Source organism: Ipomoea nil, unplaced genomic scaffold (assembly GCF_001879475.1).
Source record: "Ipomoea nil cultivar Tokyo-kokei standard unplaced genomic scaffold, Asagao_1.1 scaffold0268, whole genome shotgun sequence".
Taxonomy (NCBI): domain Eukaryota; kingdom Viridiplantae; phylum Streptophyta; class Magnoliopsida; order Solanales; family Convolvulaceae; genus Ipomoea; species Ipomoea nil.
The window spans coordinates 4,407,451-4,425,766 of record NW_017616696.1 but is presented as its reverse complement, the minus strand read 5'-3'; the positions used below and the strand labels follow the sequence as shown (position 1 = coordinate 4,425,766).

The following is an 18,316-nucleotide window of genomic DNA, read 5'->3' as shown; positions in this document are numbered from 1 at the left end:
ATACAAAGGAGCTTTGGAACGGTCCCACAAGCTTAGGCAAAATGCTTTTCAGCCTGTTAGTGATTGTCTTCGTGACAATCTTGTAACCTGATAAACATTATTTTTAGTGTTATTTTAATGATATTTTTATAGTTAATTTTCAATAATTGATTAATTTTATATCAGTCCTCGCATAACCCACGTTGCAGGGGCTAATAGGCCGAAACTGTTTGATCATCTCCGGGGCATTATCCTTTGGGATGAGAACAACTAGCGTGTCATTCAGGCCCTCGGGAAGCTGACCAAATGAAAAGGCTTCTCTGACCATGTTGAAAACGCTATCTCCTGTTTCCATCCAAAGGTGTTGATAAAAAGCTGCAGGAAACCCATCCGGACCCGGGGCCTTATACGGCTTCATGTCCGAAAGGGCTTTATGGACCTCCTCCTTTGAGACTGACATGTTAAAGATTGCCAAAAACCAATCTGTTCCAAACTGTTAGTGTACTTACAAGATCCTGGATATTCGCTTACAGGTTCCGATCATTGTTCCACGCTTGGCCTACTACATTGTGCAAATCCGGGTGAGTTAGCCACGTAGCCTGGAAACTAAACCGGGGAGAAGCCGAATTGCGCCTCACTCTGTCCAATCGGATTAGTAGCGGTGCATGGTCCGACGCCACCCTAGGGAGATGCGTCACGTTTACTTCCGGAAACTCAAGCGCCAGCTCAGGTTGCATAAAGCGCGATCAAGACGTGCCCCCTTAATGTGATTTGTGGACCCATCCTTGACCCATGTAAGTTTTGGCCCAGAGAAGCCTAGATCAATGAGACCTTCGTCATGAATCCAACCTGCGAAATCAGAACTGCGCTGACTCGAGAAAGAAGTGTAGTTTTTAGTCTCTTCCTGGTGCACCACAACATTGAAGTCTCCTGCCACTAGCAGGGGTCCCCGCTATCCTCCTACTGGATTGTTTCAGATCCTTCCAGAGGCGGCGGCGGAGGTGATGTACCGGGCTACCATAGATTGGGGCAAAAAACCACGGAGTAGAACCTGCGTTCGAAACCTGCAAAAGGATAAATTGGGGGTGGGTAAAGAGCACATTTACATGAAACGAGTCCTTCCAGAAAACCCATATGCCCCCGCTGAAGCCAAAGACCTCCACACGGATCCAGTTGGCGTAGCCCAACTTGGAGCAAATAGCATTGGCTTGTGAACCCGACACCTTCAGTTCAAAAAGCCCAAGAATACCGGGTCTATGGACCCTGATCAAATCTTTAGGGCACGGTGGACCCGCTTGCCGCCCGCCCCTTGGCAGTTCCAGATCAAACAGTCCATAAAAAATAAATAAAAAGATAGGAAAAGAGACAGAAACGATACAACCAAACAAAACACAAAAACAAGAAACGAAACACTGGAAAGAACGACAAGCAAAGATCAAAACTCAAACGGCATTCTCGGCCCGCCCCTCCCCAATTAGCGTCGGGATTTCTTCCAGGTCCATAACTGCGTCCCCTTCGTCATCAAACTGATCCGGCAGGTCCACATGGTGTTCTTTTGTGGTTTGCCAGACTGGTGACGGTAGATCACCCACGTTCTCCGGAATGAAGACGCGTGACGACCGGATCACCAAACCTCCTTATTCACCTCTCACGACCACATGCTCGTCTTCCTCAGCCGCACGCCTCGGTCCCGTCCCGCTCCTCCGGAGCCTGCTGGTCTGAGTCCCCACTGGATCCTGAACAGCCGCCGCCGCCGAAGGTTCATTTGCAATCAGTTCTCTGGATTCTCTCGGGCGGTTTGTTCCTTGGCCGTGATCTTCTCCCCGGTGCGATCATCCATGATCCAAACGGGGCGTCTCCAACACGAACCCTCTAGGCTGCATCAGCGTTGTTAGCCGCGACGTTGGGGTGGGCGTTCTCCTCCCGAACCTGGCCACCTTCCGTCACAGCTGGATCTTTGGGCAGCGTTGGGCAAGCCTCCGGGGCATGGCCGTAGACTTCGCATGTAAAGCACACCAGGTGAATGCCTTCATATGCGACGTGTTTCACGCGATTCTTATATTTGAACTTAGAGATCAGACAACATATGAACTAAAATTCCAGAATGGATGAACTATAATTCCATAATCGATGAACTAAAATTCCAGAATCTAATCTATGAACTAAAAATTCCAGAATGAATGAACTAAAATTCCAGAATCTATGAACTACAATTTCAGAATCGATGAACTACAATTTCAGAATCGATGAACTATAATTCCAGAATCAATGAACTAAAATTCCATAATCTATGAACTAAAATTCCAGAATAAATGAACAACATAATGCTGTTGCTGGGAATCGAACCTGGATTTTTTTTTAAAAGGGGAGACGCGCGTTTTTAATAAAACGACGTCGTTTTTGCATCCGTATGCACCATACATGGTGCATACGGATGCACGGCATAACTACTCTACTTTAATAGTCGTAATTAAATACACTAATACACTTTAGTTGGGATAAATAATATTCACTCTCCGAGGTTTTTTTTTTTTTTTTTTTTCTTTTTAATAATGATGTTTAAAGCAACGTTTCACATTAATTTTTTTTAGTGCTATTGACTCTGCTACAAGGTAATATATGTTCTATACTTACTCTTTCTGTTCTATGATCTTCTCTCAAGGAGTCCCAGAGGTGCCATCTGAGTACAAGGTGCTTGTCACGTTTTCATATTAGTTGGCAAATTTTATTTTATAATTTTATTTTGGGAAAATTTGCATTTTTTATCCTTCAGTTATATCCATGGTACAAACTTAGTTCATAAATTATATATGTGATCATTTTTAACTCCCAATTTATGCACGGATTGTCGATTTTAGTCTTTCAGGGACTATTTGTACAACCAATTTGTCGCTTAATAAAGTGGCTGATTTGGTCCTTCAATGACTGAAATCACCACTCCCTGCATAACTTATGGGTTAAAGATGGTAATGCATATAACTTAGAGATTAACTTAAGGGTTGTCTAGATTTCTCTATGTGATTTTCATCTGTGATGAGTACTTTGTCTGAGGATCATGTTGGTATGGTTGTAGCAATTCTATACTATCTTTGGAGAGCACGAAATGTGACTGTTGGGGACAATTGTTTACCTCGGTCGAAGAAGACCTGGGCGCTGGCATCCTTGGTTCTTATTGCGTGGAGGCAGATTCATCGCCGTTAACCACCGACGTCAGCGTCTCCCGTCGTTCTTCCTGTGACTGCCTGGCCATCTTGCTTCATTGACGCTGGTTTTCGACCTTCATCCGGAGAAGCGTCCTACGACGCTGTTCTTTTGAATCATGGTGGAGGCTTCTTGGCAGCATGCAGTGGGCGGCTTGTAGGGTGCTTTTCGCCTTTTATGGTCGAGTCCATGGCTTGTAAGGACACTACTACAGAAATGATATACTACGTCGCTTAATAGAATGCGGTTTTTTAAATAACTACCTTCTATTATATTTTGTTATACTACGACACATAATAGACGTCGATTTTCTAAATAACCGCCTTCTATTATATACTACGGCACATAATAGACGGCGGTCTTTAAATAACCGCCTTCTATTATATACTACGACACTTAATAGACGGCGGTCTTTAAATAACCGCCGTCTATTATATACGGCGTCACTTAATAGACGGCGGTTGTTAAATAATCGCCTTCTAATATATATTTACATCACTTAATAGACGGCGATTTTAAATAACCGCCTTCTAATATATATTTACGCCACTTAATAGACGACAGTTTTAAATAACCGCTGTCTAATATATATTTACGTCAATTAATAGACAGCGGTTCTTAAAGATCGTAGCTCGTTATCAGTTTACTTATTCACCGACTGCTCGGGGTTTCATACTAGCTTGTCTTCTCGTCAGGGTTCAATCTTCCTCTATGTTGGTTTAGCCATTGACCAATGTAGGACCATTATGGCTACCTTTAATTATTGTTTTGTTTCTTTAGTGCCTATATAAGCTAATTTACTTGCTCATGCTCTAGCTTCAACCGCCTTCTCACAGGCTGGTTCGATGTTTTGAGACTATGTCCCTCCCGACTCTATTGCTTCTTTGCTTCATCAATCCATGTTCTAACAGTTGCTTTAAAAAAAAAAATCTGTACCACAAGTATAACTGTAGGACCAAAAATACAATTTTTCCTTTTATTTTTATATAATAATAATAATAATAATAATAATAATAATAATAATAATAATAATAATTATTATTATTATTATTATTATTATTATTATTATTATTATTATTATTATTATTATTATTATTAGGGAAAATGACACTTTTTCCCCCTAAATTATATACTTATAGAACTTTTTCTCCCTGAATTATTTAAGTGGCTCTTTTCCCCCCTGAAATGTTAAATGGACATATTTACCATTAAAATAAATATTTATAAATGTTAGCTTTTTTTTTTTTTTTTTTTTTTTTTGAAAAAATGATTCATTTTTAGAAAATTATTTTCTAAAAAATATTTTGTTGTATTTCCAAATGGATCCTAAGCCTATACCTCGTTATTTTGTGTGTGTGTGTATGGGGGGTTTGAAATATGAATATTAACCGCACTTTATGAATTAGGAATTAGCGTTGAGAGACCAATCGTTATACCGTGCACCACGGTGCACATAGTAATGTGCGTCCTGCGTATTTCAAAATGACGTCATTTTCTTAAGTTGTGTGGGGAAGTGACGTGACAGAGTGTATGTGTATTCTGTTATAAAATTTTGTATATTCTGTTATAAAATTCTGTACATTCTATTATACAATTCTGTACATTCGAAACATGAGATTTTTTTAAAGAGTTAAGAGTTTACGTGTATTATGTTAAGAGTTTATTGTATTATGTATTATGTATTATGTTACATTATGTGTATTATCCTTTCAAAAAAGATTATGTGTATTCTGTTATAAAATTCTGTACATTCGAAACATGAGAATTTTTTTTTAAGAAGTTAACCACAAACACGGAAAAATGTACAACGACGTCGTTTTGGGGCAGGGCGCACAATGCATTGTGTGCCGTAGTGCACGTTATGCCTAGAGAGGGATCGTTATGTTGTGCATTCGTATGCACCATGCATGGTGCATCCGGATGCAAAAACGACGTCTTTTTGACATCTAACTTAAAAAAAAAATCAGAATTGCATAATTACACATCCATAATTTCATAACGATACATCCAGAATTACATAACTATACATCCATAATTTCATAACTATAAATCCAAAATTGCATAAGTACACATCCATAACTTCATAACTATACATATAGAATTGCATAACTATACATCCATAACTTCATAACTATAAATCCAGAATTGCATAACTATACATCTAGAATTGCATAACTATACATCCAGAATTTCATAACTAAAAATTCAGAATGAATGAACTAAAAAATGAATAACATAATGTTGTTATTGAGAATTGAAACTATTTTTTTTTTAAATAAGATACGCGTTTTAATATAAAATGATGTTATTTTTGCATCCGTATGCACCATGCATACCTAATCATAGCATAATTAGAGAGGCCCCGCACCCGTCTATTTCACTTTTGTTTACGAAGTATTTATTTATTTTCTCAATTTTTGCCATTCTCAGTTAACTCACTCTTACTGAATTACAGTTCTCAGTGCTTTGAGCCCGTGAATGGCTAGGGAACGTGGTGAAATCTTGTATACGATTTACAGAGCCCTTACGTACGGCCTGTCGCCACTGTTATACCTCCATCTGCGGTGGCGCAAACGCCGCGGCCTCGAGCATCCCCTCCGGTGGGTCGAGCGTCTTGGTCGTCCTTCTCTCCCTCGTCCCGCTGGTCCCCTGGTCTGGTTCCATGCCGTCTCGCTAGGTGAATCTCTCCTCCTTTCTCGTTACATCCGGTGGCGGAATTAGATTGAATACCTCGTTTAATGTTCATATCTACATTGCATAAACTAGTCGAAAATTAGAAATGAAAATAAACAAATAACCATTCCCTAACCATAAGTATAGTTATGCCTGTCTGTGTTACTGTGTAATAATGTTTAAATGTACCCAGTAACTATTGAGTGAACTTCGAGTTGAGGTTTTACTTTTTCTTTTATGAACTAATGATATTTGTGTGTAATGTGGTTGGTTATCAGTAATTTCAATTTATTTTTTACTATAATTTGGGAAACAGGCGAGGGAATGGCAGCGATTCCAGTGATCAAATGCTGCATAGAAAGGAGGCCGGATGTAACGGTCCTAATGACTACAACCACAACATCAGCATTGTGAGATGAAATTTGAATTTACATTTTTCATTATCATGGTAGATCTTGCTTATGATTTTTAACTAATAATAATAACGATAATTGGTATGGCTTCATCTTAGTTCGTCTTTCTAAAAAATATGAAGCTTTAGATTTGAGTGATGGAGTGTTCTAAGGATTTGGGGGAGTTTAATAGGGATGCGATTTTGGACTGGTGCAATTTATACTGTGTTTGACATTCTGACAGAAAATCAATGTGACCTTGGAATTCATGGACTAAGATCTACAAGAATGAAATTAATTTTCTAGTATGAAATTCAATTTCTAACCGATGGTCAGCTGACAGGATGTAAACGGCTCTAGTTGTGTGAGGGGAAGGTAAGCTTTCTCAGTGGACTGGACGTCCAGAGAGTATTTCAGCTTCCTTTGTTTTTATGCATTTGACTGTGGGGTGTATATTGTTCTTTTGATATGGATTTCACATCAAATGATAACCTTAGCAATGTGTTTTATAGTATTCCCTTGTGCAAATTTTAAGGTTCTATTTTATAGTAATGGATTTCATTAGCAATGTTATTATTTCTCCTTATAAAAGCTGGATGATAAGAATTGTGAGATTGTGGTGATTTGAAGAATAATTAAACATTTAAAAGGTGTGCTCAATAGACATTTGTGCATTGAGAATGAAAAGATTTGAGACATAGGAGATTGAGAAAGAGAAGAGGGAGGTGAAGTTGTGACACAAAGTTACCTGTCATGCTTTGGATTGACCAGACATACTTTTAGTAGACCAGGATGATTCTACAAGGAACCAAAGTGAATAACTATCAGGAACCAGCCTACCAGCAGAGTAGAACAGGGCCATATTGAAGACTATATTGGTTATAGCCTGAGAAGTTCCTTTTTTGGCCTTTCCTTAGAAATATGCACATTTTTTCAAATTTTCATTTTCATTTTGGGTAAACTTAATCTAGAAAAGTAGTGTCACTTGCTACTAGTTGTGAGGATAGTAGATTTGTATTATAGGAATTTGAAATGGTTTCCATGTAATTTGCTTAGCCATCATAAAATTTAACTATTTTATACTCCGTAGTTGACAACTACCGTCATAAAGAAATGATATTATTTTTGGACCTATCTTTTTATTTCCACTGGACAAGAAAATGAAAATCTCATCTTTGTTCTTTACTTTCTTGCAGTGAAGTTATAAAAAACCTGCTTCCAAGTAATGTTATATATCAGGTACTGATAATCGTCACATTTCTATTTAAGGCCCAGTAGTAAGATGCTATTTACTTCCAAGATAATGCCCCATGAAATTATTTTTCATTTTTTCAGATTCTAACACTTTCTAGTGCAGATGTATGTCTTTGGACTAAAATGGTGCAAACATTTTCTATCCCAAATTACATTTTGAGAGTTTGAGTCTTTGATTTTAGATTGCTTCTGGACTCTCTTCCTTGAGTAAGTAGTGAAAATGAGTTTTCTCTGACTTGCTATTGTTTTGCATTTGAAACCAGTTCTCTCCTCTTGACATTCCTCATGCCATTGATGCCTTTCTCTGTTACTGGAGGCCAACTGCAGTCATATTGATGGAAAGTGAACTTTGGCCAAATCTTATTATGTGTGCTGCAAAAAATGGGGTACGCATTTCGTATCATTTTAAATGTATGTGTCATTTGTACAATTTGTTGAACTAAGATTGTGCTAATATATTTACTAACATCGTATTTCAACTAATGCTCTCCACCTCTCATTGCCAAAGATGTGTTAGAACTTAGAAGTTATATCCAGCTTTATGATGCTTCTGTTTTGCATGCTTTGGGTTTTTGTAATACCCATAGACTATGTATGTTGTCTTTTACCTATATTTACAGTTATCGGTTTTGCTTTGCAGATCACCTTGGCATTGCTTAATGCTAGGATGTCTAGAACGTCATATCAAAATTGGTCTCTACCGGTGATTCTTCCCTTGACATCATTATTGCTGTCAAAATTTTCACTGATTGTCCCATTGGTAAGTCTTTATACATGATATGTTCTCTATGGTGGAATTAGCTTTTGTGTTTTGTTATTGCTGATACTTTGTTTTTTATTACTGTCATAGAGCACTACACAAGGAATCCATTTTCAGCTGCTGCAGGCTTCGCCATTTATCATTAACTTTTGCGGTGACCTAAAGTATGGTATGCCCAAAGTTTGATACTATAAACCCCTTTTTGCTAAAAATAAAATACTAAAATTATTGAAGGTTGGGCTTGGTGTATTGACCATTTGACCATGTGTGGAAGCTTTGTGCACTATGTTTGACCTTTTAATGCATTCCTTCTAAAAACTGTTGAAAAAATATCTGGCTCCTGTTAAGGTTTTAGCTTAACAGAAGGATGACCAGCTTTGACATTTTACACCTACCACTATTAAGCTACTTGCAATTTTGCAAATAGTGACTTTCACCTACAGAATCCTAGTAAATTGTTCTGTTTCCTTCAGCTGTAGAGAACATTGACACTGCTGAAAGGGATAATAGAGTTTTGGAAGATTTGAAGGTACAGCTTGCTGAGAAAAAGATGTGGTTGGCTTCTTCCATTCACAAAGGCGAAGAAGAAGGTATTATTATACAAGTGGAATCAGTTACCCTTTTCCAAAACTTATGTTATGAACTTACTTTTCTGGGAAGGATTAAAACCTTATGTCCTCCGAGCCTTCCTCTCTACCACCCCACACCCCTACCCAAAAATGTTTCCTGTGAGCAGTAGGCATTGGATAAGACTGCATACGAGATATGACATTAAAAATACTCTCTTTACATAGTAAATAAATTATATATAATGATGGCTGTGTTATGGCAATGAGGACTCTGTTCCCTTTCTCATTTTCCTTTGGGGATGTTATAATAATCTTAGATTGGACTAGGGTCACTCAATTGGGCTATAATGCACATGGGCCAAACCATACTAAAAGATTGAATCCAACCAATTAGCTGGTCTAACCGATGACCTTATAAACCCATATACTCTCTTATTTTATCAATGTGGGACTCTTAACAGGGGAAAACTTGTATTGCATTTTATGGCTTTGCTGCTTGAAGGAATGGTTTGATGGACAAAGAGAGAAGTTGGTGTAGGTTGTGAGATTAGACTTTAGAGCTTTGCCAGAGTTAATTTTTTGCGGTTTCTTTGTTGAAGTTGTATAGTTAACTTTGGTTACTGATGTTTGAAATACTGAAATTGTTGATATGCAGTCATGTTAGAAGTCCACAAAGCACTAAAGCAAATGTATCGGAATATATTTACTATCATTGTGCCTCGACATCCGCAACATGGGCAAGAAATTGCTTTGGTATGATTTTTATGTAATGCATGTAGGGCTGTTATTGGATGTGAATGAATGTAGTGTGCATAAAAACCAGTAAAGATTCTTCTGTCACTGCAAAGCAGTTTGATACTTTGATTCTTGGAGTTGATATAAAAGCGTTCTTCTAATGCAGCTGTCATTTATTTATTCATATATTCAATCAACTGTATATGCTATGGTATCACTTGATTGAGCTCATTTTTTGTTTTGCTGCATGACACATCATTTCTAATATCTCTTCCCTGAAATTATGCAGGAGTTGCAGAAAGAACAACTGAGTGTAGCCTTAAGGTCCCGTAATGATAAAATAATGCCAGAAACAAACATCTATGTGGTTGACACATTAGGTTTGTAATTATATATGTCTTTACTAACTTTTGTTATGCCAATCTTCAAGTACCAGAAGGTATTCTGTTGGCTGCTTATGATTTTCCTTCCTTCCTTGCCTCCTTTAAGGAAATCAATAAAATTTATTTTTCCTTGGTTTGCTCTGATATCTATTTTGTATTTCTTGGGCATTTTCTCTAAAATATCCATAATTGGCCTTTCAAGGCTCAGTTTGTAATGTAATGAATGTTAAATAAAGCAATCACCTTTTTCTTTTCAAAGTTTAAGAAGTTTGGGAAGACTTAGCAATGTTTTTAATGTCCTTGTTATTATGTTCTGCAGGTGAACTAAGAAAATTCTATAGTCTAACGCCTATTGCTGTAGTTGGAGGTTCTTTTTTACCTGGATCAGCTGGTCATAACATTTCAGAAGCTGCTGCAGCAGGATGTGCTGTTCTGACAGGTCATTTTCTTTAGTGTTTTCACCAGCCCTGTTTGGTAAAAAATTGGCCTATAGGCCAATTTTGGCTTATTTGACCACTATTACTTTGATTTAGTTAAAATATCAATATAAATGTTTGGTTAATTTGCTTTTTACAACTCCAAAAGGCTAAAATTCAAAAAGTTACTCCAAGCAACTTTTTCAATTAGCTTTTTGAGAAAAGAAATTATACCAAACAGCTATCAGCTAACAGCTAATTTACCAAACACTTTTCTACAATCAGCTAATGTTATCAACTATTTATACCCTTTAATTAAGACAATCAGCTAACAGCCATTTTACCAAACAGGGCCATTATGTATAATATTGCTTTTCATGCGGTGTTAAACGAATAGTTTCATTCTTGTCTAATGTAACAGGTCCTTACATTGGTCACTTCTCACACATGGCAAAGCAGATGCAACAGCTTAATCCTTTGTCAGTCCAGCAGGTATGTAATCTTGTTATCTATATACTATGGTCTATACCTTCCATTATATCAAAAATGATATTGAATTATGGTTTCCAGTTTTCGATTTTAAAGAACGCTATTGGTTTTTTTTTGTTGGAGTTTTTAGTTTGTAATAGTTTTTATTTGGTAGGTTTCTCGAGACACCCTTGTTGAAGCTGTGAGTGAGCTTCTTGGCGATGAATTAACTCTGGAAGCACACCGTAATGCTGCAAAACAAGCATATCAAGCTCTTTCTAAAGGGATCATCGAAAACCTGTGGCATTTGTTAGGCGTCCACATTTTTGACAAAACAATGGGAAAATGAAGTCTCAGAATGGAAAACTCTGTCCAAAATCTGGAATTTGCAATCGCCCTGGAGCCTGGAGGGTGGTACAAAAAGGGGGATGGGAACAGTAAAGACTGATAAAGAGAAAAGTAGTAATGGCTCAAATTTCAAATACCTTTCTCGCCAATACAATATCCTCGCACCCATTTCCACTTGTTCCCTTAGTGCCATACAGGTTTGTCTCTTAGACGAATTCTAAGAGAGATCATACTCGTAATTTGTGTATAGTGTCACGTATGCCCCCCATATATTACACTAATATATAAATATGAAACCAAAGGTATAAATATCATCTTGATTATTTAGAAAAATAAATTTATTTTCTGACCAAAAATTAAAAATAAGTAGATACATGTTTATAAATTTTAGAAAACTAGCACTTCTTCATTAAAAATGAAGAGAATCAGTACATATAAATGATAGATTTAGTTTAGGGAATTTGAGAGAACTCTATAAAATGACTAATATGTCTTAATAATTTGAGAATTTGAAGTGCAATGTTAATTTTTAGCTACACTCTAATAGAAAAAAAAATGTGTGCGTTATTAATATTAACATAATTTGTTAGTGGTACGGTGGACTAAAATTAGCATTTTACACATAATTAAAGAGAAAAAATTTGTATCTTTTCAAAAAGAGAAAAATTTGTGTATGGTAATAATTCATGGACTGAGTTTTTTTTTTTTTTTTTTTTTTTTTGTAAACCGTCCAGGACTTTCTCTGTCACCAAGTCCTCTCCACAAAGAGAGTTCATATACCACTTGAACTACTCTATTGGGTTCATGAACTGAGTCTATAATATATGTATAATTAATACTTTTCATTTTCCCATGATTAAATTTGTCCCTCAATTATAATTAATGACTTAATTGCTGTCACTCTAATTATGTATTATGTGTGGCTATTTTAGCCTTTCTTATCTCATCAATTTTGTTATAAATTTTATTTTATTATTACCAATGTAAAAAAAAAAAAAAAAAAGTGACATAAAAATAAAGAACATGCGAAACACATGTATGACCATTTAATTTTTGCTATCCTAGGAATCAATCAAGATGCAAATTTTCGTAATAAATTTTGTTTTATATTTGGAATTTTGTTTACTAGTACTAGTACGAGCTACAAAGCAGTCGAGAACCATGACGTGTCTTTCTGAAAAAGAAATAGTATTACGTACAACTAATAACTAAATTTTAGAAGACGCGAATTTGATGCACAACATCTAGGTTTTAATCATTGGATGGTCTCATTTGTAGAAATTGAAGGTCCACTCATGTGTTGCCTACTACTACAAATTTATACCAAAGAAGGGTATAGAAGTAGTGAGCCTAGCTAGCATGCCCAAAGTGTGGAGATCAGAGTGCAATGAAGATTTGGTTTCTTTTGTGTTTACTCTAGGCGTGTTTGGCGTGATTGTGGGTTGCCAACGATTAATGTGAATGGCCTGGATTTTTCAACATGGTTGAGTAGCCTGTGGACGTCCTTGGAGGTGGCTGATTTACTTTAAAAAAAAAATAGAAAGGCAATATTTGGTAAATCACGGTTAACTGTTAGCTGATTGCGTTAATGTGAAGATATAACTAGTTGATAATATTAGCTGATTGTATAAAGGTGTTTCGTAAATTAGCTGTTAGCTGATAGTTGATTGATATAATTTCTTTTCTCAGAAAGCTAATTTAAAAAGTTGCTTTGAGTAGCTTTTTAAATTTTGGGAAAAAGGGTCAAATAGACCCTCAAACTTTTGCTAAAGAGTCATTTAAATCCTCCAACTTTTTAAAGGTGCAATTACACCCATTAACAATGCATTTTGATGCAGTGAAGCCCAAATACAAGTAAATGACCTGCTATCATAGGTCACTGAAGATCCGGCGTATTTCCGACGTATTTTCTGGCAAAAAGTGACCGATGACTCATCGGTCGCCGATCACGAACCATCTCCGACGATCGGTGGAGAAGGCAACCCAGATTTGGGTTGCCTTCTCTGGACGAGAAGGCCACCACTGTGGTAGGCTTCTCGCCGGATTACACATAATAATATGTACTCCGTACTATTTAGTTTTATAATATGTCATTTGCTAATCACATTGTAGTTTGATGATACCATTATTCTTTTTCATAAGAAAAGTCGCAGGTCTGTATCTCATATGTCTTTTAATTATAGACTTATTATTTCAAAATTATTTGAAGAGTAGATTCAATACAAGTAATAATAATATGTAGCACACTACAAAAAGTAAAATATAACACTTCAAAAGTTAATATGACTAAAAGTAAAATATAACACTACAAAAAGTTTTTATTTATATCATTTTTGTTTGTTTTTTTTGTTTTTTTTTTTTTTTTTTTTTTGCCATTGGAGTGTAGCTAAAAATTCAAAATTGGTGTTGGTTTATAATTAGTTTACTAAATATTACTAGAAATAAATATTATAATGAATTTATGTACATCGTTATTTTCATGTCAATAAGATGGAGTGGGTCTTCAATCAATAAGCACTTTCAATTCATATGTCATTTCTATTTTTTTAAACAATTAAAAGAAAAAAAGAGTAGTGGTTCTGTCACAATTGTATTTTTAATTTTCATTTGCAACAAGACATCACAAAAAAAAACAAGCATATTAGATCATTGACAAATATTAAAAAAAAAAAAAGGTTATGAAATAGTTTGTTCACACAAAGAAATGTTAATATGAAAAACTAATATGAATATGCATATTATAATTCACAAATCAATGCATGTTATTTGATCGAACATCCATTTTACTTAAATGCTCTTCAAGAATTTATGTAAGAAACAAAAACATTACAAATAATACATTTTGCTCATATATTACACTAATATATAAATATGAAACCAAGCATATAAATATCACCTTGATTATTTAGAAAGATAAATTCATTTTCTAACCAGTAAATTAATATTTAACTTTAAAGTTAAAGATAAGTAGATATATGTTTATAAATCTTAGAAAACTAGCAATTCTTCATTACAAATGAAGAGAATCGGTATATATGAATATTTAGTTGAGAAAATTTGAGAAAACTCTATGAAATGACTAAAACAATTTGAGAATTTGAGGTGCAATATTAGCTACACTCCAATGCAAAAAAAAAAAAAAAAAATGTGTGTGACTAATACAAAATGGTATGAATAAAAAAAATGACTAAGGTGTCTCTCAATAATTTGAAAATATAAAATGCGTTATTAATATTAACATAATTTGTTAGTGATATAGTGGACTAAAATTATCATTTTACACATAACTAGTATTTGCACCCGTGCGATGCACGGAATAGATTTGTTGTAATATATTAAGAATATTTGGATTGGTATATAATTATTTAAGTTAGAACATCAAATATTATATAGTTCAATTGAATATACGGGTTGGATCATTTATGTGTTTTTATATTATCATTGTATGAATTCAAGCAAATAATTGCTCAAATTAATAGCTAATGTGTAGATGTATGCATGTAGTGTTATAACTTTGGAGATTTTTTTATCATTGTTTAGTATTTTTTTTTATAAATTATACAAATGTGTTCATTTTCTAGCAACTCAGTTATATGAATGAATTGTTATCTTAATTCATTTGTATGGAGGATATTTTTTTTGTCTATACATATAGCAATTTTGTCATTTAAAAAATATAATATCAACGATTTTATTTACACATTGTTGAAACCTCTTTGTAGACGACATTGGTAGTAGCAACACAATCTTGTCCATCATCGTCTAGAGCTAACACCTTCAATTGATCAGGATGGGTGACTCGGTGAAAATATATAATGGTATAATATTAGTCAATTAGCGATCCTTTTATATTTTAAATAAATTAGTAATATCATATTCGTTTTCAGTCAATTATTTTTTTTGTATTTTTAGTCAATTAGAATATTACATGGAGTGATATTTTTACCTAATTTGTGTTCCATTTTTAATTGAGGATGTATAATATTATTATTGAAATATTTCTGTTCCATTTGTAATTTACCTTTACTATTGTTTAAAATATGCATTTACTATTTATGATGTAGAATATTATTATTGAAATATTGGCGTTCAATTTTAGTTTCCCTTCCATTTTAATTAAAATGCAATGATCTAACCATTTATTTTTTTCATATTAGTCAATTATGAATAATTTTTTATTGGGAGAATGGTACTTTTTCCCCCTGAGATATATACTTATAGCACTTTTCCCCCTTAATTATTCAAGTGGCTGTTTTTCCCCCTGAAATGTTAAATGGACATATTTACCCTTAAAATAAATATTTCATTTATTTTTCATCTCCATCAAATTATGATCATAATTTGTTTCAAACCAAACAAACACTATAGCAACCAAACCGAAATATTTCAATTACAATTTAGAATCGAAACTCGATATTTAGAGTTTATCAAAATCGCGAACTGGAACGGACGGTTCATGTTTCGAACTGAAAAAAATAAAATACATTTATTGTTGAAGTTAGACTATTTTAAAATAAAAAATAAAATTTTAAAATAAAGACGGTTCAAAATCGCGAATCGGATCCGGAACCGCTGATTCACGGTTTAGGATCCAATTTTTTTGATTCATAATTTTAATAAATTGAAATCCAAATATTGGGTTCTCGATCTGAATCATAACCGGAAACTTTTAATTCGATTGCTATAGTGTCTGGTTCAGTTCAAACCGAACCGTGGTGATCCCTACGTATACGCAATAATTTGTTGGAGAAGTAAAATAAATAAAATGTTTACTTTAAGGGTAGAAATGTCAATTTAATATATTAGGGGGGATAACTACCACTTTTAAAATAATTGAGGGGGCTAATGTGCTTACCTAAATAATTGAGGGGGAAAAAGTGCTATAAGTATATAACTCAGGGGAAAAAGTGCTATTTTCCCTTTTTTATTTGCAGTCAATTATTAATATTCATTTCCTTTTAAATTTTCAATCCATTAGTAATATCATATTTATTTTCATCCAATTACTTCTCTTTTATTTTTAGTCAATTAATCAATTAGCAAACTAAAATATCAAATGCAATGATATTTTTACCAAATTTTCGTTTCATTTTTAATTGATGATTTAGAATATTATTATTGAAATATTTTCATTTCATTTTTAATTTTCGCTACATTTTTAATTTACCTTTACTATTGTTTAAAATATGTCTTTAGTATTGATGATGTAGAATATTATTATTGAAGTATTTCCTTTTCATTTTTAATTTACCTTGATAGTGTAGAATATTATTATTAAAATATTTCCATTTTATTGTTTAAAATTGTGTAAAATTTATGACATACTTGTGATTTGATGTATTATACTGTGTAATATTATTGTGAAAAATTAAAATGCAATGATCTGACCATTTTTTTTTCTATTTTAGTCAATTATGAATTTTTTCTTATTTTCAAACAATTGTTAATATTCATTTCCTTTTTCAATTAACCTAATGTTTGTTGCCAAGCACCTTGTGCTCATATGGCATGTAGTGACCTCTCTTATGTGGGAAGTCATGAGATTGAGCCTTAGTGAAGGTGTTGGTTGAGAAAATATGTTTGAACATATACTTATTTATTTACCTAATTTTCATTCCATTTTTAATTGATAATATAGTACTTATTTATTTACCTAATTTTCATTCCATTTTTAATTGATAATATAGAATATTATTGTGAAATATTTTTGTTCTTTTTTTTCATTCTTTTTTTTTTTTTTTTTAATTTACCTTTACTATTTACTATTGTTTGGGCGATAAATCAAGTAAATAGAATTTTATTTTTAATTTTATTATAAATTTTTTTTCTTTTTCTATTGTTTGGGTGTGAAAGTAAGGAAGAAGGATTTTCTTTTTAATAATGGTATAGATTCAGAATCTTTTTATATTTTCCTATTTAACTTATTATTATTAGTATTAATTATTCAGTGAATTTCATTTCATTTTCTATTTTTTCGTAAATTATGAATCTTTTTTTTTTCAATTTTTTTTGTAGGATTGCTATTACTGTTATTTTTATTATGACCCCTTTTTTTAAAAAAAAATTCTTTCATTTTCATTGAATTAAGAATCCTTTTTTATTTTCAATTTTACTGATTATTATTAGTATTAGTCAGTAAATTTCGTTTATTTTTCCATTTTTAGTGAAGTAAGGATCTTTTTTTTTTCTTCATATTTTACTGCTAATTTTCTGACTGATTATTATTACTATTAATTAATTAGTGAATTCCATTTCCTTTTCTATTTCTCGTGAATTAAGAAACTTTTTTTATTATTCTTATTTTTAGTAGAATTTTCTTTTTTTACTGTTATCCTTATTATGACCCCTTTTTTTTCACACCCTTACGTTTCTTTTTTCCATTTTCATTGAATTAAGACTCATTTTTTATTTTCCTATTTTACCAATTATTATTAGTCATAATCAGTAAATTCCGTTTATATTTTCATTTTTAGTGAATTAAGCATCTTTTTTTACTGATTATTGTTAGTTTTAATTAATTAGTGAATCCCGTTTCCTTTTCTATTTTTTGTGAATTAAGGATCTTTTTTTTCTATTTTACTACTAACTTTTTTACTAATTATTATTAGTATTATTAATTGGTAATTTTTTTTTTTTTATTGTTTGGGCGGGTAAGTAAGAAATGGGGGTTTTGTTTTTAAGAATAATATAGAATTTTAGTGAGTTAAGGATCCTTTTTATAGAATTCTCTTTCAATATTTAAATACATTAGCATAGTAATTACACGAAAGAAGGAAAGAAAAATTATTAGAATAATAGTATTTTCACCAGTTCGATGCACAGAATGAATTTGTTGTAATATATTAAGAATATTTGGATCAATATATAATTATTTAAATTAGAACATCAAATATTATATAGTGCAATTGAACATATGGTTTGGATTATCTATGTGTTTTGATGTTATCATTGCTTAAATTTGAGCAAATGATTGCTCAAATTAATAGCTAATGTGTAGATGTACGCATGCGGTGCTGTAATTTTGGAAATTTTATTTATCATTGTTTAGTATTTTTTTTTTTATAAATTAGTCAAATGTGCTCATTCTCAAGCAACTCAGTTATAGGAATGAATTACTATCTTAATTCATTTGTATGGA

General features: G+C 33.2%; 1 protein-coding gene across 1 annotated transcript; it reads left to right on the top strand.

Annotated features, from left to right (window-relative positions):
- Positions 1-5,559: 5,559 nt before the first annotated feature.
- LOC109151715 (probable 3-deoxy-D-manno-octulosonic acid transferase, mitochondrial) lies at positions 5,560-11,489 on the top strand. The gene is made up of 12 exons (XM_019299451.1): positions 5,560-5,857; positions 6,170-6,263; positions 7,442-7,484; positions 7,763-7,885; positions 8,140-8,259; positions 8,350-8,428; positions 8,733-8,849; positions 9,484-9,581; positions 9,853-9,943; positions 10,266-10,385; positions 10,784-10,854; positions 11,006-11,489. Exons 1-12 carry the CDS (start codon positions 5,659-5,661, stop codon positions 11,177-11,179), a joined length of 1,329 nt encoding a protein of 442 aa, XP_019154996.1. The 5' UTR covers positions 5,560-5,658; the 3' UTR covers positions 11,180-11,489.
- Positions 11,490-18,316: the final 6,827 nt, after the last annotated feature.